General features: G+C 47.3%; 1 protein-coding gene across 4 annotated transcripts in view; it reads right to left on the reverse strand.

The window, feature by feature from the left end:
* The window catches only part of COASY (Coenzyme A synthase), a 223,500-nt gene that overhangs the window by 46,729 nt on the left and 151,069 nt on the right, over nt 1-25,702 (reverse strand). For all 4 annotated transcript variants that reach the window (XM_089681298.1, XM_089681296.1, XM_089681297.1 and 1 more), the window contains one exon: nt 19,486-19,570. In XM_089681298.1, coding sequence (XP_089537424.1) covers nt 19,486-19,570 — 85 coding nt within the window. The remainder of the gene's footprint in view (nt 1-19,485; nt 19,571-25,702) is intronic.

The raw sequence follows: 25,702 nt of genomic DNA on the forward strand, positions 1-25,702 counted from the left end.
GCCAGCCCTGGTACTGCAGATCAAAAGGCAGGTGAGTCCCACCATTGCTGGCCAGTCCATTCCTAACAGTACCCCCCCCCTCAAGGAGCGGCCTCAGGACGCTCCAAACAGTCCTAGCTGGGCAAAATGTTCCACCGCCCGGGTCTGGCAACTGGCGGGATATCAAAGACTGGCACACCGGGCAGGACTCCGGGCAGCGGCACACCGGGCTGGACTCCGGGCAGAGGCACATCGAGCAGAGGCACACCGGGCAGAGGCACACCGGGCAGGACTCCGGGCAGAGGCACATCGGGCAGAGGCACATCGGGCAGAGGCACATCGGGCAGAGGCACATCGGGCAGGACTCCGGGCAGAGGCACATCGGGCAGGACTCCGGGCAGAGGCACACCGGGCAGAGGCACATCAGGCAGGACTCCGGGCAGAGGCACATCGGGCAGGACTCCGGGCAGAGGCACATCGGGCAGGATTCCGGGCAGAGGCACATCGGGCAGGACTCCGGGCAGAGGCACATCGGATTACCAGGCGAAGCAGCAGGCAGCGGGCCACCAGGCGGAGCAGCAGGCACCGGGCCCCCGGGCGGATAGGCAGGCACCGGGCCCCCGGGCAGAGCGGCAGGCACCGGGCCCCCGGGCGGAGCGGCAGGCACCGGGCCCCCGGGCGGAGCGGCAGGCACCGGGCCCCCAGGCGGAGCGGCAGGCACCGGGCCCCCAGGCGGGGCGACAGGCACCGGGCCCCCAGGCGGGGCGACAGGAACCGGGCCCCCAGGCGGGGCGACGGGCGCCGGGCCCCCAGGCGGGGCGACGGGCGCCGGGCCCCCAGGCGGGGCGCCGGGCGCCGGGCCCCCAGGCGGGGCGCCGGGCCCCCAGGCGGGGCGACGGGCGCCGGGCCCCCAGGCGGAGCGGCGGGCGCCGGACCCCCAGGCGGAGCGACAGGCACCGGGCCCCCAGGCGGGGCGACAGGCACCGGGCCCCCAGGCGGGGCGACAGGCACCGGGCCCCCAGGCGGGGCGACAGGCACCGGGCCCCCAGGCGGGGCGACAGGCACCGGGCCCCCAGGCGGGGCGACAGGCACCGGGCCCCCAGGCGGGGCGACAGGCACCGGGCCCCCAGGCGGGGCGACAGGCACCGGGCCCCCAGGCGGGGCGACAGGCATCGTGCCCCCAGGCGGGGCGACAGGCATCGTGCCCCCAGGCGGGGCGACAGGCATCGTGCCCCCAGGCGGAGCGGCGGGCGCCGGACCCCCAGGCGGAGCGACAGGTCTCGGGCCCTCAGGCGGAGCGGCGGGCGCCGGACCCCCAGGTGGAGCGACAGGTCTCGGGCCCTCAGGCGGAGCGGCGGGCGCCGGACCCCCAGGCGGAGCGACAGGTCTCGGGCCCTCAGGCGGAGCGGCGGGCGCCGGACCCCCAGGAGGAGCGATAGGTCTCGGGCCCTCAGGCGGAGCGGCGGGCGCCGGACCCCCAGGAGGAGCGGCGGGCGCCGGACCCCCAGGAGGAGCGACAGGTCTCGGGCCCTCAGGCGGAGCGACAGGTCTCGGGCCCTCAGGCGGAGCGGCGGGCGCCGGACCCCCAGGAGGAGCGATAGGTCTCGGGCCCTCAGGCGGAGCGGCGGGCGCCGGACCCCCAGGAGGAGCGACAGGTCTCGGGCCCTCAGGCGGAGCGGCGGGCGCCGGACCCCCAGGAGGAGCGACAGGTCTCGGGCCCTCAGGCGGAGCGGCGGGCGCCGGACCCCCAGGAGGAGCGACAGGTCTCGGGCCCTCAGGCGGAGCGGCGGGCGCCGGACCCCCAGGAGGAGCGACAGGTCTCGGGCCCTCAGGCGGAGCGGCGGGCGCCGGACCCCCAGGTGGAGCGACAGGTCTCGGGCCCTCAGGCGGAGCGGCGGGCGCCGGACCCCCAGGAGGAGCGACAGGTCTCGGGCCCTCAAGCGGAGTGGCAGGTGCCGGACCCCCAGGCGGAGCGACAGGTCTCGGGCCCTCAGGCGGAGCGACAGGTCTCGGGCCCCCAGGCGGGGCGGCGGGCGCCGGTTCCCCAGGCGGAGCGGCGGGCGCTGGACCCCCAAGCGGAGCAACAGGTCTCGGGCCCCCAGGCGGAGCGGCGGGCACCGAGACACCAGGCACGACAGTGGGCTCCGAGTCAACTGGTATGACCGCAGGCACTGGGTCAGACATTGGATGGTCTGGCTGGACAGCGGGCATCGGGTCACCAGGCATCAGGTCATTTGGCTCGACAGCGGGCACCGCGTCATCTGGCAAGGCAGTGGGCTCCGAGTCAACTGGCATGACCGCGGGCACCGGGGCAGACATTGAATCGTCTGGCTGGACAGCGGGCATCGGGTCACCAGGCATCAGGTCATTTGGCTCGACCGCGGGCACCGCGTCATCTGGCAAGGCAGTGGGCTCCGAGTCAACTGGTATGACCGCGGGCACTGGGTTAGACATTGGATCGTCTGACTGGACAGCGGGCATCGGGTCACCAGGCATCAAGTCATTTGGCTCGACAGCGAGCACCGCGTCATCTGGCAAGGCAGTGGGCTCCGAGTCAACAGGCACGACAGTGGGCACCGGGTCATCAGGTACCGGATTGTCTGGCTCGACAGCGGGCATCGGGTCATCAGGTATGACAGCGGACACTAGGTCACCAGGCATCAGGTCATTTGGCTTGCCAGCGGGCACCGCGTCATCTGGCAAGGCAGTGGGCACCGAGTCACCAGGTACGACAGCGGGCTCTGAGTCAATTGGCACGACAGCGGGCACCGGATCAGGTACCGGATCATCTGGATCAACAGCGGGCATCGAGTCAACTGGCCTAATAGGATCGTCAGGCTGGATCAGTTCATCATGCTGGGTAGAGGCATTAGGCCGAGTAGAGGCATCAGGCCGAGTAGAGGCATCAGGCCGAGTAGAGGCTTCAGGCTGAAGAGAGGCATCAGGCCGAGTACAGGCATCAGGCCGAGTACAGGCATCAGGCCGAGTAGAGGCTTCAGGCCGAGTAGAGGCTTCAGGCCGAGGAGAGGCTTCAGGCCGCGTAGAGGCTTCAGGCCGAGTACAGGCTTCAGGCCGAGTACAGGCTTCAGGCCGAGGAGAGGCTTCAGGCCGCGTAGAGGCTTCAGGCCGCGTAGAGGCTTCAGGCCGAGTAGAGGCTTCAGGCCGAGTAGAGGCATCAGGCTGCGTACAGGCATCAGTCTGAACCACGGAAGGCAGGCTCACCGGTTTGGATACTGGCAGGATGGTATTGGTTGGAAAGAATTTTCGCTTTTTTCTGGTTTTAACTACTGGAGCACTGCAAGTAAACGCAGGTCTGCAAACGAATGGAGCAGCTGGAGACAGAGAAGAACTGGAGGATGGAACAGGAGAGGGAGCAGTTGCTACAGAGGGCTTTTTTACAGGGTTAAAGGCAGGATAGGTGCAGCGAGTGGGAACAGGGTACTGACATGCGGTAGATAGCCAAGTATACTGGGCTGTAACTGGAGGAGCTGGTGGGAATACAGGAGTAGAGTTAGAAGCAGGACTGGGTCTTTGTAAGCTGACTGAGGCTGGGTGCAACAAATCTGTCCATGTCTGCAGTAGGGGTTGAACAAAGCTGAGCTTACACAAAGCCTGTCTGACCAAAGACTGCACTGCGCTTATACAATCTCTTAGTGTCTGTGGTGAACATGTGGAATAACGCTCCAGGAAGTAACCCACATCATCCTCTAATAACCACACCAGGGACTCTACCTGGTCTGCACTAAATGGTGGCAAAAATTCATCCCTGCATTCGGGGGAACCAGATGAAACCAACTCTGCACAAACCTCAATCAATGGCTGCACCTCAGAGAACTCTGTGCCCTGATCTACTAGAACATGAGCGAGCCGTATACATTCTAGCAATTCATCCCGGGTATACTCCTTCAGAGTTTGATAAGCATACTCCCTGTCATCAAACACTAGCAGATATAAATACTCAACCTCCTCAAGATCCATCCTTCCCATCAACAAGCCAAGATGGATTCCCTGTGCAGCCACTTCTGGTCAGGATTGGCCTTGGTGTAATGTCAGGGCTCCCAGGTGTGACCAGAGATGTGTGACTGAAGCAGGGAAACGCAGACCTCAGATATGTTATAAACAATATAATTTATTAACACTAACAGTACAAACATAAACGCAGTGCAATACTAAAACATAATACGGTGCAAACAAACCCAACCAACCACCCACAGATAACAGTACATACAAGCAAGCGTCGTCAGGCAGGCCGGGTCAATATCAATTGGGCAGGTAGGTACAGGGGGAGCAAGCGGAGAATGGTCGGGGTCACAGGCCAGGTTCAGCAGGTAGCAAGCAGCATAGTACAGAGGGTCAGGCAGAGGGATGGTCCGGGTCACAAGCCAGGGATCAGAACAGGTAGCAAGCAGCGTAGTACAGAGGGTCAGGCAGAGGGATGGTCCGGGTCACAAGCCAGGGATCAGAACAGGTAGCAAGCAGCGTAGTACAGAGGGTCAGACAGAGGGATGGTCAGGGTCACAAGCCAGGATCAGAGCAGGAGAAGTCAGCAAAGGAACAGAAACAGGATGCAGGACAGATACAGGGCCCAGGACAAACACAACACCAAGGCAGAGTCTGCAAGTCTGGCCATCCCTTAAATACACCAGTATCATCAGTTCCAGGTGTTAGCTGGCTGAAAGGTTGAGTCTCTGATTGCTGGGAGCACCCGCTGGCCAGCCCTGGTACTGCAGATCAAAAGGCAGGTGAGTCCCACCATTGCTGGCCAGTCCATTCCTAACACTAGATCATACTTAATTCTTTTATTTGGAAGAGATAATAACTCTAAATCATATTCTACCATCTTTTTAAATGCATCTACACAACACTTATTTCCCACCTTAGGGTTGAACACAGACTTATTTCTTAAATTTGTATGCTTATAGACCCCTTCATTCGCATCATTACTCGCTATCCCACCTTTATTGGAGTTAGTAACCTTCTGATTGGAATTATTTCTCCAATACTTTTTCAAATTTAATTTGCTAATAAATTTATGAAGATCTATATACGTCTCCAATTTGTTTAATTTTCTATCAGGCGCAAACTTCAAACCTAACGCCAAGACCCTCAATTCTTCATCTTTTAAAATATAATCACTTAAATTGAAAATTCCTCTATTTACATTGACCTTTTCCTTTTTCCTCCTCTACACCCCCTGTGTTTCTTTCTCCCCAATACAAGTCCTGATAGTTTGGGTCCTGATAATTTTGATAATTTGGAGGTGGTCTCCATCCACCCCTTCCTCCTCTGTTTGGATGGTACTGACCTCCTCTCCCTCTCCAATTGTAAGCGCCTCTTTGGTTTCCCCCTCTCCATGGAGGTCCTACATGACCTCCTCTTTGAAAAACCTTTCCCTCATTCTGTTAATTATATGGGGATCCCATTAAAGGTCCAAATCTATTATATGTGGGCACCCCATAATTAAATGCTGGATTTCCATCAAAATTCCTCCTTGGGGAGGAATTTGTATGAGTATTTTTGGAGAAACCCACGGTGGGTGTTTTAGTCTTTAATAAAGATGGTCCAGAATCAGAAACATGATCTTTTATATCCCCCTCAACTGAGGAGTTTCTAGAATCATCAGTTCCCTTACTAATATCATCTTGCCATTTATAAACATTTTGGGATTTATAATCTTGCATGTCTCTGCCATATTTCGTAATTTTCTTCTTTTTTGTATCCTCATCTACTTTATTTATATATTCCTGAACTTGCTTTGCCTTTTCTTTCAAATCCATAGATTCACTAAAAGGGGCCATTTTCTCTTTCAAATTATAAATTTTTTCTTCCAAAATATTAAGTTTTCTTTTTCTTCTTTGTACAATTAATTCCATAAGTTTTTTCTCTACATGGTTGAAAAATGAAAACCACTCTTCATCTAAATCTTTACCAACAAGACCATCACTGGGGGCCACTTCCCATCTGAGTCTTCTTGGGGTGATCCCTTCTTTAATATATTTTTCGAGCGTCACTACATCCCACCAAGCTCTCACTTGTTTGTCCAAAGCATTTTTTAATATTCTAAAATCCTTAGACAAATCAGTGTTTTCCATACTCTGTGAAAAAATATCCTCCACATTCACCCTTCTTTGAAAAACAAAACTAAACTAATTAAAACTAAATAATTCCATGGCTGCATCATTGTGGTCTGCCAGCTCCACCTAGCAAACACAGAGTGCAGCGTCGATGGTAACATAATGTGGCAATGGGAAACATAGTGCAGGCAATAGAGTCTGCCTTGCGGCCCTTAAGATCCTAATGGAAGGAGACTCTTCTACCAGTACAAAGGACACCCAGGAAAGGGAAGCTCAACCACATGACTGAGAACTATAATTTCCAAAGGGTGCTGTGGTCATTCCTATGCGTACCAAAGGCGACAGCTACAGTAACAAGAACCCATGAGGTAGCCCCACATTGGAGCTTATCCTCCATCGAGGTAAAAAGCGGTGGCCACCAATATTGTGCACGGCAACTAGGCAGGGGCTCACCTTCTCTCGGAGGATCCTACAAGCAGCCTCCTGAGACTACAAGTTGTAGGGGTGAACAACCCAGTGTTCTCATCGTCAATGCTGAATAGCAAAACTGGAGAAGAAGGGCGTCGGGTATGACGCCTCAGACAGTGTCAGCCCAACTCTTTCACAGCAAATACAAAATAAAAGCGGCAGGGGAATGATGAACTGGATTCTGGGAAACCCCAGCCTACCTCATGTACTGCCCACAGCAGCAGCTGAGCCTTAGCAGACCACCTGTCATCATCAGGAAATGCCCCCTCTGAACCAACCAACCGTTTCCCAAGGCAGGTTCCTCCCAGAGGCTTGAGCGGAGCGGACCAGCCATAAAGGGAAGCTGTTTTTCCTCCCTTGCATTGAGGCACATGGCAAGGCAGAGAAGGCCTTCAACCTAAATGGCAGTCTCAGCCAGCTGTACCATGGTCTGCCCCCATAGCTCCGCCCACCCAGAGGAGGTCAGCGACCATACCAGAGGTGGCAGCACACAAAGAGGGAGACTGCCGCAAGTAAAATGGTGGGTGCCGCCACCTGTTCCAGGAGGCCGCAAAGCCGCGGCCTAAAGTCACAAGCAGCACAAACGCTTGGTGCACGCATCAGTGAGGGGAGGGGCTCCAACACAATGATCTTGGGCAAGGAGGAAAGTCAGAAGTATCCACACCTCCTCCCAGTGAGCAACCAGGGTCCATCCAAAAGGGAGCAGGCTATGACTTTCCCCACCTGGCTCCCGCAGCCTCTGAGCTCTCATCAGACCGGGCAGGGGAAAAAAGGGAGACAAACATGCAGTAGCTAGACCCCCACTGACCTAGACCAGGGGCCTGCCTGTCTATTCTGGGGTACAGACAAGGGACATCAACAAGGGCGACTGCCACAGGTACACACAGCCCAGCATCCCACAGCGACACCCTGTGACACAGCACGAGGACTAGGGGGCCAAGGTATCCAACCTCACACCAATTCCCTGAGGAGATTCAAAGGGAGAGGTAGGCAACAGAAAGACAGGTCTAAAAGGGGGATGAGGATAACCCCACAGGGTTGACCACCCCAGGGAGTACCCGCGCCCAACATGCACGCAGAAGGGAGGGGGGGCATCTACTTACCGATCCATGAAGTTGCGGGTAACACTCCAGAGACACAGCCACCTCTCCATCGAAGTGGCAAGGCTGTTGGCCGACAAACATGAACTCCGGTGCTCGTTCATGTGTGTCCCCGTGAGACGTTTTAACTTGCTGACCTGCTCCGGTCCAGGATGGGGCTTTGTCGTGGCCAACCCAGCACTTAGCCAAAGGTCTGTGCACGCTTGTTGGCCAGGCTAGGTTGACTATAAGGATCTAGATTATCCAGCCTGTTCCCCAGCCTGGTCACTGATTGAAGATCTCTGCAGGGAAAAACCCAGGAAGGAATAAAAAGGCAAAAAAAAACAAAAAAAAAAACAAACTATGGAACAGCAGGTCCCTGCTCCTACACTAGGTAGAAAAAAACTGGATTGCCTATAGCAGAGAAGGGGTTTTATACCAGCTGGGAATGCCCATAGGCGGTGCTCTGTTCTTTTTTTCTGCCTAGTGTCCTACACCTGTAGGTGGCATATAACACCGTGGTCAAGATTCAGTAGAGCTTTGTCCATCAATGAACGGAAGAGAAACAATGTTTAATGAAAAGTATTGATTGCACTCAAAGGTTAAAACATGGCTTGGCATGACAGTCAGGCAACATCTGGGGCAGAAACAGACAGGAGGGCAATCAGGAACCTTGACCTGGCCACCGGCAAGAGAGAGATGGCTGGATGAGCGGATGAGTCCAAAGTCCAGATGTGGAAGCCACCTGGCGTCGCTGATGACCACCAAAGCTGGGACAGGAACGTGTTTCAAAGCACCTAGCTTCTTCCCCTGCTTTATCTAAACTGGGCTACCTGCCAGTAATTATACAATCCAGAAGAGGCGGGTCCCGAGGAGCCGGCACACCCCCACAGCTGTCATAGGAAAAGCGAGTAGAGCCGTTTGGAGCCACTGAAGTTAAATAAATGGGGGTGAGCCTGAGGTGAACAGTATATAAGAGAACTGTCAGAGGAGTCTGTACTCAACCACTCGGGACCGCCAACAGCAAATAAGTAACCAAATAAACATAGGATGAGCTGCAGCAGGCAGTGCATGCAGTCAAGTTGTGGACTGGCTGTCAAGGAGGTGCAATCTGAGCAGCAAATAGCAAGATCCAAGTCGGAACACACAGGGACCGAGCACCGAGCCACCTAAAGTAAGCAGGTTGGAATGAATCTGGCAAATCCATAACCAGCTGGCAATTAAGCTGTCAGATTCAGAAAGTATGTGGGCCATACTGCCCTGGGACTGCCTGCTTGTGACAGGCACACATCTCTACATAAGGAGCCGGCACTTGGCCGCAATGGAGCACTCATTTCCAATCCACTTCTCCAATGTTAAAGGCATCCCTGGGCGAAGATGGAATATTAATATTATTGTTGAAATTGATGTGTGTCAAGTATCAAAGCTCTTATGCTGACACTGCTGAAAAATACAGTTGCAAGAAAAAGTATGTGAACCCCTTGGGATTACGAGGAGATTTGCATGAATTGGGCATAAAATGTGCTCTGAACGTCATCCAAGTCACAATAGAAGAACACAGTCTGCTGAACATAATACTACACAAATATTAGATGTTGCCATGGTTTAATTGCACATAACATATACATTCACAGTGCAGGGAGGAAAAAGTATGTGAGGCCCTAGCTTAATGACTTCTCCCAGAGCTAATTGGAGCCAGGAGTGAGCCAACCTTGACTCCAATCAGTGTGATGATATTGGATGTGTTGCTGACAGCTGTCCTGCCCTTAAAAAAGACACACCTGTTTTGGGTTTACTGGTTTCAAGAAGCACTTTCTGATGTGAACCATGCCTCGCAGAAAAGAGCTCTCAGAAGACCTACGATCAAGAATTGTTGACTTGCATGAAGCTGGAATGGGTTACAAAAGTATCTCCAAAAGCCTTGATGTTCATGTGTCCACGATAAGACAGACTGTCTACAAATGGAGAAAGTTTAGCACTGTTGCTACTCTCCCTAGGCGTGGTCGTCCTGTAAAAATTACTGCAAGAGCACAGCGCAGAATGCTGCATGAGGTAAAGAAGAATCCCAGAGTGTCGGCTCTACAGAAATCTCTGGCACATGCTAACATTTTTGTTGACACATCTACAATAAGGAAAACATTAAACAAGAAGGGAGTACATGGGAGGACACCACGGAGGAAGCCATTGCTGTCCAAAAAGAATATTGCAGCACGTTTGAAGTTTGCAAAAGAGCACCTGGATATTCCACAGCATTACTGGCAAAATATACTGTGGACAGATGAAGCCAAGATTGAGTTGTTTGGGAAGAACACACAACACTATGTGTGGAGAAAAAAAAGGCACAGCACACCAACATCAAAACCTCATCCCCACTGTAAAACCTGACGGAGGGAGCATCATGGTTTGGGGCTGCTTTGCTGCCTCAGAGCCTGGACGGATTGTTGTCATTGATGGGAAAATTAATTCCAGAGTTTATGAAGACATTTTGCAGGAAAACGTACGACCATCTGTCCGCCAACTGAAGCTCCGCAGAGGATGGGTGATGAAACAGGACAATGACCCAAAGCATACAAGTAATTCAACAAAACAATGGCTGCAACAGCACAGAATATGCCTTCTGAAGTGGCCCAGTCAGAGTCCTGACCTCAACCCGATTGAAATGATGTGGCATGACCTTAAGAGAGCAATTCACACCAGACATCCCAAGAATATTGCTACACTGAAACAGTTTTGTGAAGAGGAGTGGTCCAAAATTACTCAAGATCGTTGTGCAGCTGTGATCTGCAACTACAGGAAATGTTTGGTTGAGGTTATTGCTGCCAAAGGAGGGTCAACCAGTTATTAAGTCCAAAGGTTCACATACTTTTTCCTCCCTGCACTGTGAATGTTTACATGTTATGTGCAATTAAACCTTGGCAACATCTAATGTTTGTGTAATATTATGTTCAGCAGACTGTGTCCTTCTATTGTTGTGACTTAGATGACGTTCAGAGCACATTTTATGCCCAATTCATGCAAAACTCCACGTAATCCCAAGGGGTTCACATACTTTTTCTTGCAACTGTACAACTTAAAGACAACTCTTCCAATCTAAATTAATATAGAAACTAAATAAAAAATAAAATTACCATGAAAGTTTAGAGAACTATATTAACAGCTTTAAACTGTAGATGCATGCTCAAACAATACTGTTCACCTCGGACCCATCCCCATGGTCCCCCTTCACCTATGATAGCTGAAGAGGTGTGCTGGCTCCCCAGGACCTGTCTCTTCTGGATTGTATAATTACTGGAAGGTAGCCCAGCTTAGACAGGCTGAAGAACATTTTGAAATGCGTTCCTGTCCCAGCTTTGGTGGTCATTATCGACGCCAAGTGGCTTCCACATCCAGGTTTTGGTCTGCATCCTTGACTTCAGTTCTTAAATGGCAGAGGCTAACAGCTCATCCAGCTATCTCTCTTTCTTGCCGGTGGCCAGGTCAAGGTTTCTGTTTGCCCTCCTGTGTTTCTGCCACAGAAGTTGCACGACTGTGTTGCTGAGCCACATTTTACCTCTATGAGTGCAATCAGCTTTCATTAAACATGGTTTTTAATATGCAACACTATGTTGTGTTTCCTTCTCCCCTGCCTCTTATGTTCATACACTTTTTATAAAGTTTGTTCAAAAAAAAAAAAAAAAAAGGAGTGGTGTGATGAATTACGCACACACTGCCACCTCACGTAATAAGGAATGGAGTGCTTCAGTGTGAACCCAGCCTTAGCGTCAATGTGAGAGCCCAGGCAGGATCCAGTGTCCAAAGTAACATTACAGGCTCTCCCCACAGCATGGGGTCCGGATACTACTGCCAAGGTTTTGTCAATCCAGATGCACTGCTTTTAATGTGGTGTTAGAAGTCAATGAAGGAGATGAATAAAGATTTGATGGAAGGATCCAAAAATAAAATAATAAACTAGCTAAGCTAAATGTAATGTCTCTGCAAGGCAGAACAGGTCCATCACCTTAGGACACAAGTAAAAAAAACTGGGGATTCACAGACTGGGGTAGGGTTTTAGAGAAGGTGCCCAGGGGATGTATCCTCCAAAACTTACCAGGTGTCCAATCACCTGAAGGTACAAGCCTATAACCCAAGGTCTATGAATACTTTTGCAGTGACCGGTACAGTATGATTAGGAGATCAAATTTATGCTGTTAGAATACCATTAAGCCTACTCAATGTATCTTAATCTGATTTCTATGTAATCCATTGTGGCCTGATCCCAGATATTGTCTCCCGCACATCATGGGTGGGACTGCTTTGTGAATTTGTTCTGTGCATCAACTTTTTTAATTCATATATTCCCAAACTAATTCAAACAACCAAGAAGGGTGGGAATCGAATTGACACTTCAAAATAAATCCGGTTTCTTTTTGTAGGTGGTAAACAAGAAGCAAGCAAGGAGCCTGCAGTGGATGCGTTTGGAGATTTCTTTCCACCATTATAGACAGGTAAGAAAAAGGCTCCCAGATCACTAAAAAAAAGTTAGTGGGTGGGCTGGTGTACTACAGAATATGCCTGGGAGGAGAAAAAAAAGCACCACATTGGTAGTCTATGTGCCCTGGAGGCATTTTATTTCTAATTTTTCAGTTAGCGTGGATTGATGTGCCACAAAGGCTTTCACACACAGGAGATGGTGGAAGAAGGTTTTACTGCTGTTGCCATTTTGAAGCTATCACTGATATGGCCTTCTTTAAGAAATTAATTTAAAAAATACATGTGAATTCCTGAAGGTTAAAATTTCCAGTAACCCCTACCTTTTAAGTCCTTACCGAAAACTCACAAAAATATAATAGAACCACCGGGTAGACCAATTATTTCTAGTATACATTCTCTCACACATAAAGCTAGCAGACTGGTAGACTATTATCTCTGCCCTCACGTTGAATCTCTACCTTCACATCTCAAGAATACTATCAATCTTTTGACAATATTAAAGAACATTCATTTTACAGGACAGACAATATTAGCCTCCTTAGATTTTAAAGGCTCTTTACTCCAGCATCCCACATACATAAGGCCTAAATTTAACTTCTACCTTAGGGAAGAGCACTGTTTATGATCTCTATAATGCATTTATTCTGGAAATTTTGGAATTTATTTTAACTCATCATTGTGAAGGGGACTACATGTGCTCCATCGTATGTCAACATGTGCCTGGGAGATGGGAGCGATCAATTTTTTCCTCTGAATGCTTGTCCATGTACCTGTGCCACATCACCATATGGCGCAGATACATTGATGATATACTGATATTTTGTTCAGGTACCAAGGACCTTTTGATTTAGTTTGTTGACCTTTAAATGTCAAGGATTTCAGTCCAACTTTTACTCTTGCCTGACGTGAACATACTTTACCTTTTCTTAACCTTTTTTTTTATTAATCAAGACACTTCTGGATATATCCTGACAGATCTGTTCAGAAAACCTACAGCAGGAGACTCACTCCTACACTTCAACAGTACCCACCCACGTCATCTTATTAAAGGAATCCCTAGAGGACAATACATACAAATTCGCAGAAACTGTATTGATATGACTGATTTTGAAAAACAGGCACAATCACAATACACATGACTCTTGCAATAATATAGTAGGAAACCTCTCAAAGATGCATACCAAAGAGCTAGAAATAGCCCATGTGATTTATTGTTTTTCCAAGGTGAGGAGTTAGATACTACCCTCCCCCAAAGATACACCCAATCATTAGGTTTAACAATCAATCTGATAAAATTAGATCAACACTTGGCCAATACTGGCATATTCTCACAGAGGATTTCACTATACAAACCTTTCTAGACGATAGACCACATCTTACATTTTGCAGAAACAAATTATTACAGGATCATTTATCATGGAGTCACTTTTCCTTTTCAGCTTGTAAAGACCCTTGCTTTTCTTTACCTAAAGGTACTTTTAAATGTGGTAAATGCAAGTATTGTCGATACATAAATGAAAGTAGGGAGATTCGCCTCCCCAACTCACGGGTGTTGAAACCTTAACATTTTGTTAACTGTGATACCATTGGTATTGTGTATCTGATGTCTTGTGGGTGCAGATCGTACTACATTGGAAAGACCAAGCAAAAATTCTGGCAGAGAATAAAAGATCATGTCACGGATATTTGTTGTGGCATGATCAAAAAAAACAATTCCTAGATATTTTGCTGTAGCTCAAAACAAACCTAATTCTCTTAGATTTATAGCTTTAGAAAGTATCCCCCCATCTAGAGGACATGATTTTGACAAAATAATTTTACAGTCAGAAACCAGATGGATTCACTTACTGAAGGTGACTACATCATCTGGCTTAAATAATACAATTGTATTTTCCTCATTTTTATATTCAGATTGATTTATTTTTGTCACCTTCATGGATAGGATATGCACCCCTTATTGATTTGTACCATTCTTTACTCATGTTGATTTTGTACTGACAATGCCTTATGTTTACCAATAAGTACAACCTATGCATTATGAATAAGGAACCCCTATCATGCAGATTGTTGGGGGTATGAATTGACTAATATTCGTGACACATTGTTTATATACACATTATTTAGAGAGTTTTGTACACCTTGATGTGTTGTTTTAGGACCTCGTATCTTCCTCCCCTTTAATAACCAATTTATTTTTATCTTTTTTATTTAGTGCGTGTCTGGATGTACTGCCAATCCAAGTCTCCTCTATCATACCCGATTGCTTCGGTGGTTTTACACCAAAGCGATAGGGTGATTTATATATTTGTGATTTATATATTTATTATTTTTTATTATTATACAGTATTTATAAAGCGCCGATAGTTCGCTCAGCGCTGTACATTACAAAGGGGGACAGAATATGTGACAGAACAATAACAATACAATTCAAAACATGAGGGGATCAAGGGCCCTGCTCTTTCAAGCTTACAATCTAGGAGGGAGGGGAAGGTGGTACAGGAGGAGATAGCTGTGGGGGATGGAGTGGTAGGAAGAGTGGAGGAGGTCGGCAAGTTATCAGGGGGTGGGGTAGGCTTCCCTGAAGAGATGAGTTTTCAGGGTGCGCCTAAAGGAGAGGAAAGTAGGTAATAATCTGATGGGTTGGGGCAGGGAGTTCCAGAGGATGGGTGACACCCTGGAGAAGTCCTGGAGGCGGGCATGGGAGGAGGAGACCAGGGAACTAGAGAGAAGGAGGTCTTGTGAGGAGCGGAGTGTGCGTGCTGGGTGGTACTTGGATATTAGGTCGGTGATGTAGTTCGGGGCAGTATGGTGAACGGCTTTGTACGTCAGTGTTAGGATTTTGAATTTGATCCGTTGCGCAATCAGAAGCCAGTGGAGGGAATGGCAGAGGGGGGTGGCGGAGATGGAGCGGTTGGAAAGGTGAATGAGTCTGGCTGCCGTATTCAGGATCAACTGAAGCGGGGATAGCCAGCGGCGATGCAGGCCAGTAAGGAGGGAGTTGCAGTAATCGAGTCGTGAAATGATGAGGGAGTGGATGAGCTGTTTAGTGGTTTCTGGGGTTAGGAACGTGCGGATTTTGGCGATGTTGCGGAGGTGGAGTCTGCACGAGCTTGTTAAAGATTGGACTTGGGGCTGGAAGGATAGGTTGGAGTCCAGAATGACACCAAGTACTCTGGCCTGCGGGGTGGGTTTGATGGTGGCGTTGTTGGACATGATGGAGAAGACAATGGGGGGTGGTGTCCGGGCTGGGGGGAAGACAAGAAACTCGGTCTTGGAGAGGTTTAGTTTAAGAAAGTGGAGTGAAATCCAGTCAGATATGTCGCTCAGTAGGTGTGTGATTCGGGCAGAGACTGAGGGGGTGAGGTGGGGGTTTGAGAGATAGATTTGTGTGTCGTCAGCATATAGGTGGTAGTTGAAGCCGTGAGAGTGTATGAGTTGGCCAAGGGAGGAGGTGTAGATGGAGAAGAGAAGGGGCCCGAGGACGGAGCCTTGAGGGACCCCAACAGAGAGGGAGAGTGAGGGGAAGGTGGTAGCATTATAGGTAACGCTGAAAGAGCATTGTGACAGGTAGGATGAGAGCCAGGAGAGAGCAGAATCTCTGAGGCCGAGGGAGTGTAGTTTTTTGAGGAGGAGGGGGTGGTCGACTGTGTCGAAGGCCGCAGAGCGGTCAAGGAGTAGGAGCACTGAATAGTGGCCATTAGCTTTGGCGGTTAGCAGGTCGTTGGAGAGTTTGAGTAAGGCAGTTTCGGTGGAGTGTAGGGGACGGAAGCCGGACTGTAGGGGGTCGAGGAGGTTGTTGTCGTTGAGGTGAGAGCATAGGCGGGTGTAGACTAGGCGCTCGAGTTTGGATGTAAATGGGAGCAGGGAGATGGGTATGAGGTTGTTCGGGTCATTGGGGTCCAGGGAGGGCTTTTTAAGTATGGGGGTGATGTGAGCATGTTTCAGAGGGGAGGGGAAAGTGCCGGAGGAGAGGGAGAGATTAAAGATGTGGGTGAGGGAGCGTAGGATGGAGGGGGAGGGAGGTCATAGGAGTTGTGAGGGGATAGGGTCGAGGAGGCAGGTGGTGAGGCGGGCATCAGAGAGGATCTTGGAAACTTCCTCGATGGTAGTAAGGTCAAAGGAGTGAAGTGTTGGGGGAACTTCAGTATGAGGAATGAAGGGTGGGGTGGAAGTGGAGGTAAGAGCAGTGGTGGGGCCGTGGGAGAGGGGTGATGAGGGGGTAGCTGAGTGAAGGGGAACGGGGTTGGAGGGAGATTGAGCAGCAATGAAGTCCCTGCGGGTTATGTCGAGGGAGAGGGGGGATGAGGGGGTAGCTGTGTGAGAGGAGACAGGTTGAGAGGGCGTGTGAGTTGCGGCGATGTCCTTGCGAATTGTGTCAATCTTGTTTTTGAAGTGATTGGCAATCTCAAGGGCAGTGAGTGAGGTGCTTGGGTTTGGCGAGAGTAGAGAGTTGAAGGTGGAGAAGAGTCGGCGAGGATTGGAGGAGAGGTCCTTGATAAGGGTCAGGAAGTAGGCTTGTTTGGCTGCGTGGAGGGAGGAGGAGTAGGTGTGGAAGGCAGATTTGTAGCGGGTGAAGCCTTGTTGGGATTTGGTTTTGCGCCATAGATGCTCCAGGGCACAACTGTCGTTTGAGGGTTTTGGTGTGATCAGTCTGCCAGGGCTGGAGCGATCGGGGTCTGATGTTGCGTGTAGTTAAAGGCACTAGTGAGTAAAGGGCTGTTGACAGCGCGTTGTTGTAGGTAGTCATAGCCAAGTCGGGGCAGGACAGGGGGAGGATGCTGTCGTGAAGTTGATCAGCTGCAGAGTGGAGGGGGGCAGGGTTAAGGTTGCGGAGGTTACGGCTGGTACTAGTGTGAAATTTGGAGGGGTAGGCGTTGGAGGACAAGGATATAGAGAAGGTAATCAGGTTATGGTCAGAGAGAGGGAAGGGGGTGTTAGTGAGGTTGTGGGGAGCGCAGCGGTTGGAGAAGACGAGATCAAGGATATTACCGTCGGAGTGGGTGGTGGATTGTATGCACTGTGCAAGTGCAAAGGAGGAGGTTAAGTGGAGGAGATGGGATGTGGCCGGGTTGTCGAGGTTGACAGGGATGTTCAAATCCCCAAGGATGATGGCTGGTTAATCAGAGGAGAGGAAGAAGGGTAGCCAGGAGGAAAAGTCATCCAGGAAGCGGGGTATGGATCCAGGAGGCCGGTATATCACAACAATCTTCAGGGGGGTTGGGGAGAATAGTCGGACACAGTGGGCCTCGAAGGAGGAGAAGGATAGGGAGGGGGGGTTTGGGAGGACTCGAAAGGTGCTCTGCGGTGACAGGAGCAGACCAACCCCACCACCTTTACGACCGTTGGGCCCGGGTGAGTGGGTCCGGATGAGACCTCCATAGGCGAGTGCAGCAGGGGAGGTAGAGTCAGTGGGCTGGATCCAGGTTTCTGTAATTGCTAGGAGGTTGAGGGAGCGGGAAACAAAGAGGTCGTGGATGGCGGTAAGCTTGTTGCACACCGATCGGGGGGGGGGAGATTTTAGGGAGCAGGGGGACAGATACCAAGTTGCGGGGGTTGCGGCAGGACCTGGAGGTGGGAGGGTGTTGTGTGGGTGAGGGAGGTGGTGGAGGGCCAGGATTCGGGGAGAAGTCCCCTGCGGTTAGGAGGAGAAGGGTGAGAAAGGTGGCATGGGAGCGGGATGTACAGGAGCGTGAGAAACTACTAGTGGAGGTGTTCGGGTCAGTGGGAGAGTGTAGTATTAGGAGGAGGTGGTGGGTGCCGTAGAGGGGTGAAGGAAGCAGTGAGGACACAATATACAATTGTACTATACTATGGTAACAACAATTGTACTATACTATGGTAACATTGTACTACTTTGGTCATAGTAAAATATGAAAAAAAAATCTTAAAAAAATAAAAAAAAATGTAATAAAAAATTAAATATAATAAAAAAATTTAAAAAATATATATATATATTTTTTTTTTCATACTGTCACCAGTCAGTGTCCCTGTTCACCGCCATGCCAGTTATATGATGACGCTGTACTGCACTGGTGACAGTATGTAAAAAAAAAAAATAGTGAAAATAATTTTTTTCATTTTTTCATTTTCCGAAAAATTATGACAAAAAAATACAACTTCAAAAAACTCGCCATGCCTCTTATGAAGTACGTCGGACTGTCTACTCTGCAAAAAGGGGTCATTTGGGGATATCTGTACTATTCTGACATTCTTGGACCTCAAGAAATTAGATTGGCTGTCAGTACTTCAGGATTGATCAATATTCAGATCTATACCATAGTTTGTGAACTCTATAACTTTCCTACAAACTAAAAAATACATCCTAATTTGGGTTATTTTCACCAAAGACATGTAGCAGAATACATCTCGGCCTAAATTTATGAAGAACAATTATTTATTTGTAAACTTTTATAACAGAAACAAAGAAAAATATGGGTTTTTTTCAAAATTTTTGGTCTTTTTTTGTTAATTTAGCAAAAAATAAAAACCCCAGCGGTGATTAAATACCACCAAAAGAAAGCTCTAGTTGTGTGAAGAAAATGATAAAATTTTAGTTTGGGTACAGTGTTGTATGACCGCGCAATTGTCATTCAAAATGTGAGAGCGCTGAAACCTGAAAAATGGCCTGGGCAGGAAGGTGTAAAATTGCACGGTATTGAAACGGTTAAAGCCCAATTCTGGGTTTTTTTTTTTACATAATCCCCCTGGAGGAAATAAAGCAGCTCTGGCTTCAATACTCACCTCTTTTCTGTCACTGCCCCCCTCATTCATGCCTTTCCCTTGCTATAGTTCCCCAGCTTCCAGGTTGAATGAAACTTGGCATGATTTAACTCAGAAGAAAGAGGCCAAGTGAGTGCAGGGTGTGATGAATTTATCCTCTTCAGATGGCATCCGCACAGCACACTGCAATCACAGTGTAATGCTGCATAAAGTGATGCAGATTTCATCACATTAGCACCACCAATTGCCGATAGTAAATCCTGAAGAGGACCCTACGTATCACGTGACTAGAAGAGGCAAGTATAGGAAAACAATTAAAGTGGTTGTAAAGGCTTTCTATGCATGAAGCAGCCACTCACAATACTTACCTGAGCGCCATCACGATCTAGCGAAGTTCAGGAGAGCCTCTAGGCTCTCCGAGGACTCTCCCTCCTCATTAGCTGAGACAGCAGAGGAAGTCATTGGCTTCTACTGCTGTCAACCACAGCCAGCGAGCCAATGAGAGGGGGGCCAAACCACGGCTCTGTGAGTGTGAATGGACATGCAGAGCAGCGGCTTGGGAGCGAGACTGCTCGGATGCCCCCATAGCAGGCTGCTTGCTCTGGGGGTGCTTGACAGAAGGGAGGGCCAAGGAGCGCTGAGTACCCTATATCTATATAATGCCCAATAATAGCTAAAATAGGAAAAAAACGTACCTTTGGTAGCTGCTTCTTCAATAGCCTCTTTAGCCAATGCTGCAATTGCTGGCCACACTATATCTGTTAGACGCTTTAACTGGTCCTGAAAAAAATATAGATTATATTAAAAATACAATTTTTAATAAATGCAAAAAGTACAATTTTCTAATACATATTATAAACAACACCTTTATGATGAAAAATATATCAATTACAAACACGGTCTACCATTACAGACATTCCTAAAGACTACTATTACCTATTCATTCATCCAATTCCTTTTTTGATAACTAGATTGCTAAACCACTTGATTTCCCTAAGCAAGCTAAAAAGTATGTTTCTTGTGTGGAGTTTAGTAGCAGGACACAGCTAACTATTGTTTTATTATCTCTAAAACACCAGAAATCATTCAATTTGCCCTTCATGAGTGATTTTTATAGCTTAAAAGTGGTTGTAAATGCTGAAGGAATTAAAAAAGAAAATTAAAGAAAACTAAAGTTTTTACCTGTGTATAAAATCCAGTGTGATTCCACTCCCACTCATCGGCAATTTTAGTAAGCCATAGGAGAGACCAAAAGGGTCTAGATCGACTCCCCAAAAGATTACCAGATATAAAATTAATATATTGTACATATCTTCAATCATGGCCAAAAATATTGCCACCCCTGACAGACAATGCGCCACTTCGTCCAGAAAATTGTTGCAATTACGTATGTTTAGACATTTTCATGTTTATTTCCATTGATTGTATTGGTATGACAAAAAAAAGTGGAGAAACAAAAAGATAAATCTGACATGTTCCCTGCAAAACCCCACAAATGGACATGACAAAACTACTGGCACCCTCAATTAAATGTTTTATTATTATACAGGATTTATATAGTACCTAAGGTTTGCACAGTGCCTTACAATGTGAGGGCAAACAGTAGTTCCAATACAACTGAACATAGGAAGAATCAAAGGGCCCTGCTCGTTAGAGCTTACATTCTACAAAGGGAGGGTCCAGTGATACAAAAGGTAATAAAGGTGGGGGATGAGCCGATGGACAAAATACATGTACAGTTAGGTGGAAACAGGATAGGCTTCTCTGAAGAGAAACGCTTTCAGGGATCGCCTAAAAGTGGACAGAGTAGGAGATAGTTAGACAGATTGGTGTAGGGAATTCCATAGGATGGGAGAGGCTTGGGAGAAGTCCTGCAGGCGAGCATGAGAGGAGGTTTGGTTGGTATTTTGAGACTAGTTTAGTGATGTAGCTGGGGAATGAGTTGTGGATGGCTTTGTATGTTAGTATTCTGAATTTAATTCATTGGGTGAGTGGCAGCCAATGGAGGGAATGGCAGAGAGGGGTAGCAGATACTAGCAGATACTGAACGGTTGGTAAGGTGGATGAGTTTGGCAGCAGCATTCATGACGGACTGGAGGAGGAATAGCATACCCCTTGGAAAAAGGAACTGACATCAATCGCTTCCTGTAACCATCAATGAATTTCTTACCTCTCTACTGGAATATTTGACCACTCTTCTTTCGCCAACTGCTCCAGGTCTCTCACATTAGAAGGGTTCCTTTTTCCAACTGCAGTTTTGAGATCTCTCCACAGGTGCTCTATGGGATTGAGATCTGGACTCACTGCTAGCCAGTTCAAAACTCTCCAGCGCTTGAAACCATTCTGGGTGCTTTTTGATGTGTGCTTTTGGTTATTGTCCTGCTGTAAGACCCATGACCTCTGACGGAGACCCAACTTTCTGACACTGGGCCCTACATTGCACCCCAGAATTCTTTGGTAGTCTTCAGATTTCATAATGCCATGCCAGTCAAGACATCCAGTGTTTGAAGCAGCAAAGCAACCCCAAAACATCCGTGAACCTCCACCATGCTTGACTGTGGGGGCTGTATTCTTTTGTCTGTCCAAAGCACATTCATCCAAAAAGATTTTGGCTTCCTCAAATAGGTTTTGGCAAACCCTAATCTGGCTTTTTTATGTTTCTGTGTCAGCAGTGGGATCCTCCTGCATCTCCTACCATAGCATCCCCTTTCATTCAGATGGCGACATATAGTGCGTGCTGACAGTTGTACACTGTGCCTTAAGGTCAGCTTGAATTTGTCTGGAAGTTGATTGAGGTTCTTTATCCACCATTTGGACAATCCTTTGTTGCAATCTTTGATCAAATTTTCTCTTTTGTCCACGTTTAGGGAGATTAGCTACAGAGCCAAGGCGTGTAAACTTGACAATGTTTCGCACAGTGGACACAGGAACATTAAGATCTCTGGAGATGGACTTGTAACCTTGAGACTGTCCACGCTTTTCTACACTTTTTCTCAAATACTCAATTCTTTGCTGCTCTATCTCTTCTCCATGCTCCCTGTGGCACACAGAGACACACAGCAGAAAGGCTGAATCTATTTTTCACCATTTTAACTAATTGTCAGTGTGATTTCTATATTGTCAGCACCTGTTAATTGATATACAGTTATATACATATATATTTGGACACAGGCACAATTTTCATAATTTTGGCTCTGTATGCCACCAGAATAAATTAAAACGAAACAATCCAAAACTGGCAAGGACTGCCTGAAGTCTGAAACCCATGGACAAGACTGGGTTTCCTTATTTCTGATGTCTTCAGTTGTTCTTTGTTTGTGGGTCATTCTGCCTTTAGTTTTGCCTTCAGCAAGTGAAATGCATTGTAAATTGAGTTGAGATCAGGTGATTGACTCAGCCATTGCAGAATATTCCACTTTTCTTCCCTCAAAAGCTCCTGGGTTGCTTTTGCAATGTGTTTTGGATCATTGTTCATCTGTACTGTGAAGCACCATCCAAACAACTTTGCTGCATTTCTCTGAATCTGAGCTGACAGTATATATCTAAACACTGCAGAATTCATCTGGTTGCTTCTTTCATATCATTAGTAAACACCAATGACCCAGTCCCACTGGAAGCCATGCATGCCCGTGCCATCACAGTCTCCACCATGTTTTACAGATGACGTTGTGTGCTTGGGATCATGAGCTGTTCCAAGCCTTCCCCACACTTTCTTCTTCCCGTCATTCTGGTACAGATTAATCTTAGTTCATCCGTTCAAAGAATGCTCTTCCAGAACTGGTCTGGCTTTTTTATATTTTTTTGGGCAAAACCTAATCTGGCTTTTTTATTCTTCAGGCTTATGAATGGTTTTGCACCTTGTGGGGAACCCTCTGTATTTGCTATCATCAAGTCTTCTCTTGATTGTAGATTTTGACAATTATACGCCCACCTCCTAGAGAGTGTCCTTCGCTTGTCTGGAAGTTGTGAATGGGTTTTTCTTTACCATAGAGATCCTGTGATAATCCACCACTGTTGTCTTCTGTGGAAGTCCATGCCTTTTTATGTTGCTGAGCTCACCAGTGCATTCTTCTTTCCTCAGAATGTACCAAACTGTTGATTTGGCCACTTCTGATGTTGCTGCTATCTCTGATGGATTTGTTTCATTTTTGAAGCCTTACAATTGTCTGTTTTACTTGAATGGACAGCTCCTTTGAACTCATGATGTAGGTTCACAGCAATAGATTCCAAATGCAAATACCACTTAGAATCCACTCCAGACCTTTTACCTGCTTAATTGATGAAAAAATAAAGGAGTAGCCCACACCTGGCCATGAAACAGCTTTTGATTCAATCGTCCAATTACTTTTGGTCCCTTGAAAAAGGGGGGGATGGCTACTCTTACGAGCTGTAATTCCTCAACCCTTCCTCCAATTTGGATGTACATACCCTAAAATTAAACCTGAGAGTGTGCACTTTCAGCCCATATCCACTATATAACTATAGCTTGAATATGTTTTGGTAAAGACCTGAAAAAAACAAATTTTGCCTGTGTCCAAATTTATATGGATCTAACTGTAGGTGAGTTAAATTACAAACTACAGGAGCATCACAAACTTGGAATTCAATTATGTCTTACAATTTTGTGAAGGTGCCAATAATATTTTCCAGTTCATTTTTGGGATTTTTCATGGAATTTGTCAGATTTGGCTTTTTGTTTCTCCACTTTTGTGTGTCATACCAATACAAGCAAAATAAATAAACATGACAATGCCTAAACATTTGTAATTGCAACAATTTTCTGTGCGAAGTGTTACATTATTTGACAGAAATGCAGGGGTGCCAATATTTATAGCCATGACTGCAAAAAGGATCCAACAGAAACTAAATAACCATAAATAATGAGGCCAATAAGGGCTAAGTAGACCTACCCTATGCACAGGCAAGTAAACATCTTCTACTAGATGTTAATAGGATCACAGATAGACCACCAATATTTAGTCTTTGGAAACAATATCTACAAACAAGTAAATAAATGTATGCCCCTCTAGACAATGAAGAAAGAAAAGAATAGTAAATAGCCACCCAAAAATGGAAAAAAGACCATAGGAGATGGGAAGGATCCCACACTGGTTGAGCAGAGGTCCATGCTAGTGATGAAGTAGGGCGCCAATGGAAGGCAAGTTGATCAAAAAGGCCCACAGCCACCCTGATGCCGTTGGCATTCGTATGGCCACCCATCTACCAAGGGAGACGGAGAACTCAACAAACGGGTCTCAATATCTAAAATTAAAAATTGTACATATATATATATATACACACACACACACAGTGCCTTGAAAAAGTATTCATACCCCTTGAAATTTCCCACATTTTGTCATGTGACAACCAAAACCGTAAATGTATTTTATTGGGATTTTATGTGATAGACCAACACAAAGTGGCACATCATTGTGAAGTGGAAGAAAAATAGTAAATGGTTTTCAACATTTTTTACAAATAAAACTGTGAAAGGTGTGGCATGTATTTGTATTCAGCGTACTTTGTAGAACCATCTTTCACTGCAATTACAGCTGCAAGTCTTTTTGGTTATGTCTCAACCAGCTTTGCAGATCTAGAGGGCGACATTTTTGCCCATTCTTCTTTGCAAAATAGCTCAAGTTCTCTCAGATTGGATGGAGCGCGTACTGTAAAAAAACAGCAATTTTCAATTCTTGCCACAGATTCTCACTTGGATTTAGGTCTGGACTTTGACTGAGCCATTTTAACACAGGAATATGCTTTGATCTAAACTGTTCCATTGTAGCTCTGGCTGTATGTTTAGGGTCGTTGTCCTGCTGGAAGGTGAACCTCTGCCCCAGTCTCAAGTCTTTTGCAGATTCTAACAGGTTTTCTTCTTTGTCCTGTATTTGGCTCCATCCATCTTTCCATCAACCTTGACCAGCTTCCCTGTCCCCGCTGAAGAAAAGAATTCCCACATTATGCTGCTACCACCATGTTTCACTGTGGGGATGGTATGCTCAGGGTGACGTGCAGTGTTAGTTTTCCACCACAAATAGCGTTTTGCTTTTAGGCTAAAAAGTAAAGTTTTGGTCTCATCTAACCTGAGCACCTTCTTCCACGTTTGCTGTGTCCCCCACATGGCTTCTTGCAAACTGCAAACGGGACTTCACATGGCTTTCTTTCAGCAATGGCTTTCTTCTTGCCACTCTTCCATAAAGGCCAATGGATTTTGGAAAGATCAAAGTTATGGCCAACATGGCGGTTGATTGGGTTTCCCACTTTTTTTTTTATTTTAGATATTAACCACTTGCCCTCCTGAGGATTTACTCCCCTTCCTGACCAGGCCTCTTTTTGCTACTCGGCACTGCACTATTTCAACTGATAATTGCGTGGACATGCAATGCTGCACCCAAACAAAATTTACATCCTTTTTTCACACAAATAGGTGGTATTTGATCACCTTGCGCTTTTTATTTTTCAGGCTATAAACAAAAAAAGTCAGAAATTTTGAAGAAAAACAATATTTTTTACTTTCAGCTATAAAAAATATATAGTAATCTCAAAGTTAGTTATAAATTTAGGCCAAAATGTATTCTACTACGTTTTTGTTAAAAAAAAATCCCAGTAAATGTATATTTATTGCTTTGTGTGAAAGTTATAGCGTCTACAAACTGTGGTATTTACACAGCTTTTACTTTCTGACTGCTCATCACATTTCTTGAGGTGCTAAAATACCAGGATAGTACAAATACCCTCAAATGACCCCTTTTTGGAAAGTAGACACCCTAAGCTATCTGCTGAGAGGCATATGGAGTCCATGTAAGATTTATTTTTTTTCCCACAAGTTTCTGGAAAATGACAAAAACATTTTTTTTTTTTTTACACAAAGTTGTCAATTAAATGATTAATTTCTCACACAAGCCATGGGTA

This window comes from Staurois parvus, unplaced genomic scaffold, assembly GCF_062004578.1.
Source record: "Staurois parvus isolate SC_StPar_1 unplaced genomic scaffold, SC_StPar_1.0 ptg000263l, whole genome shotgun sequence".
NCBI lineage: Eukaryota > Metazoa > Chordata > Amphibia > Anura > Ranidae > Staurois > Staurois parvus.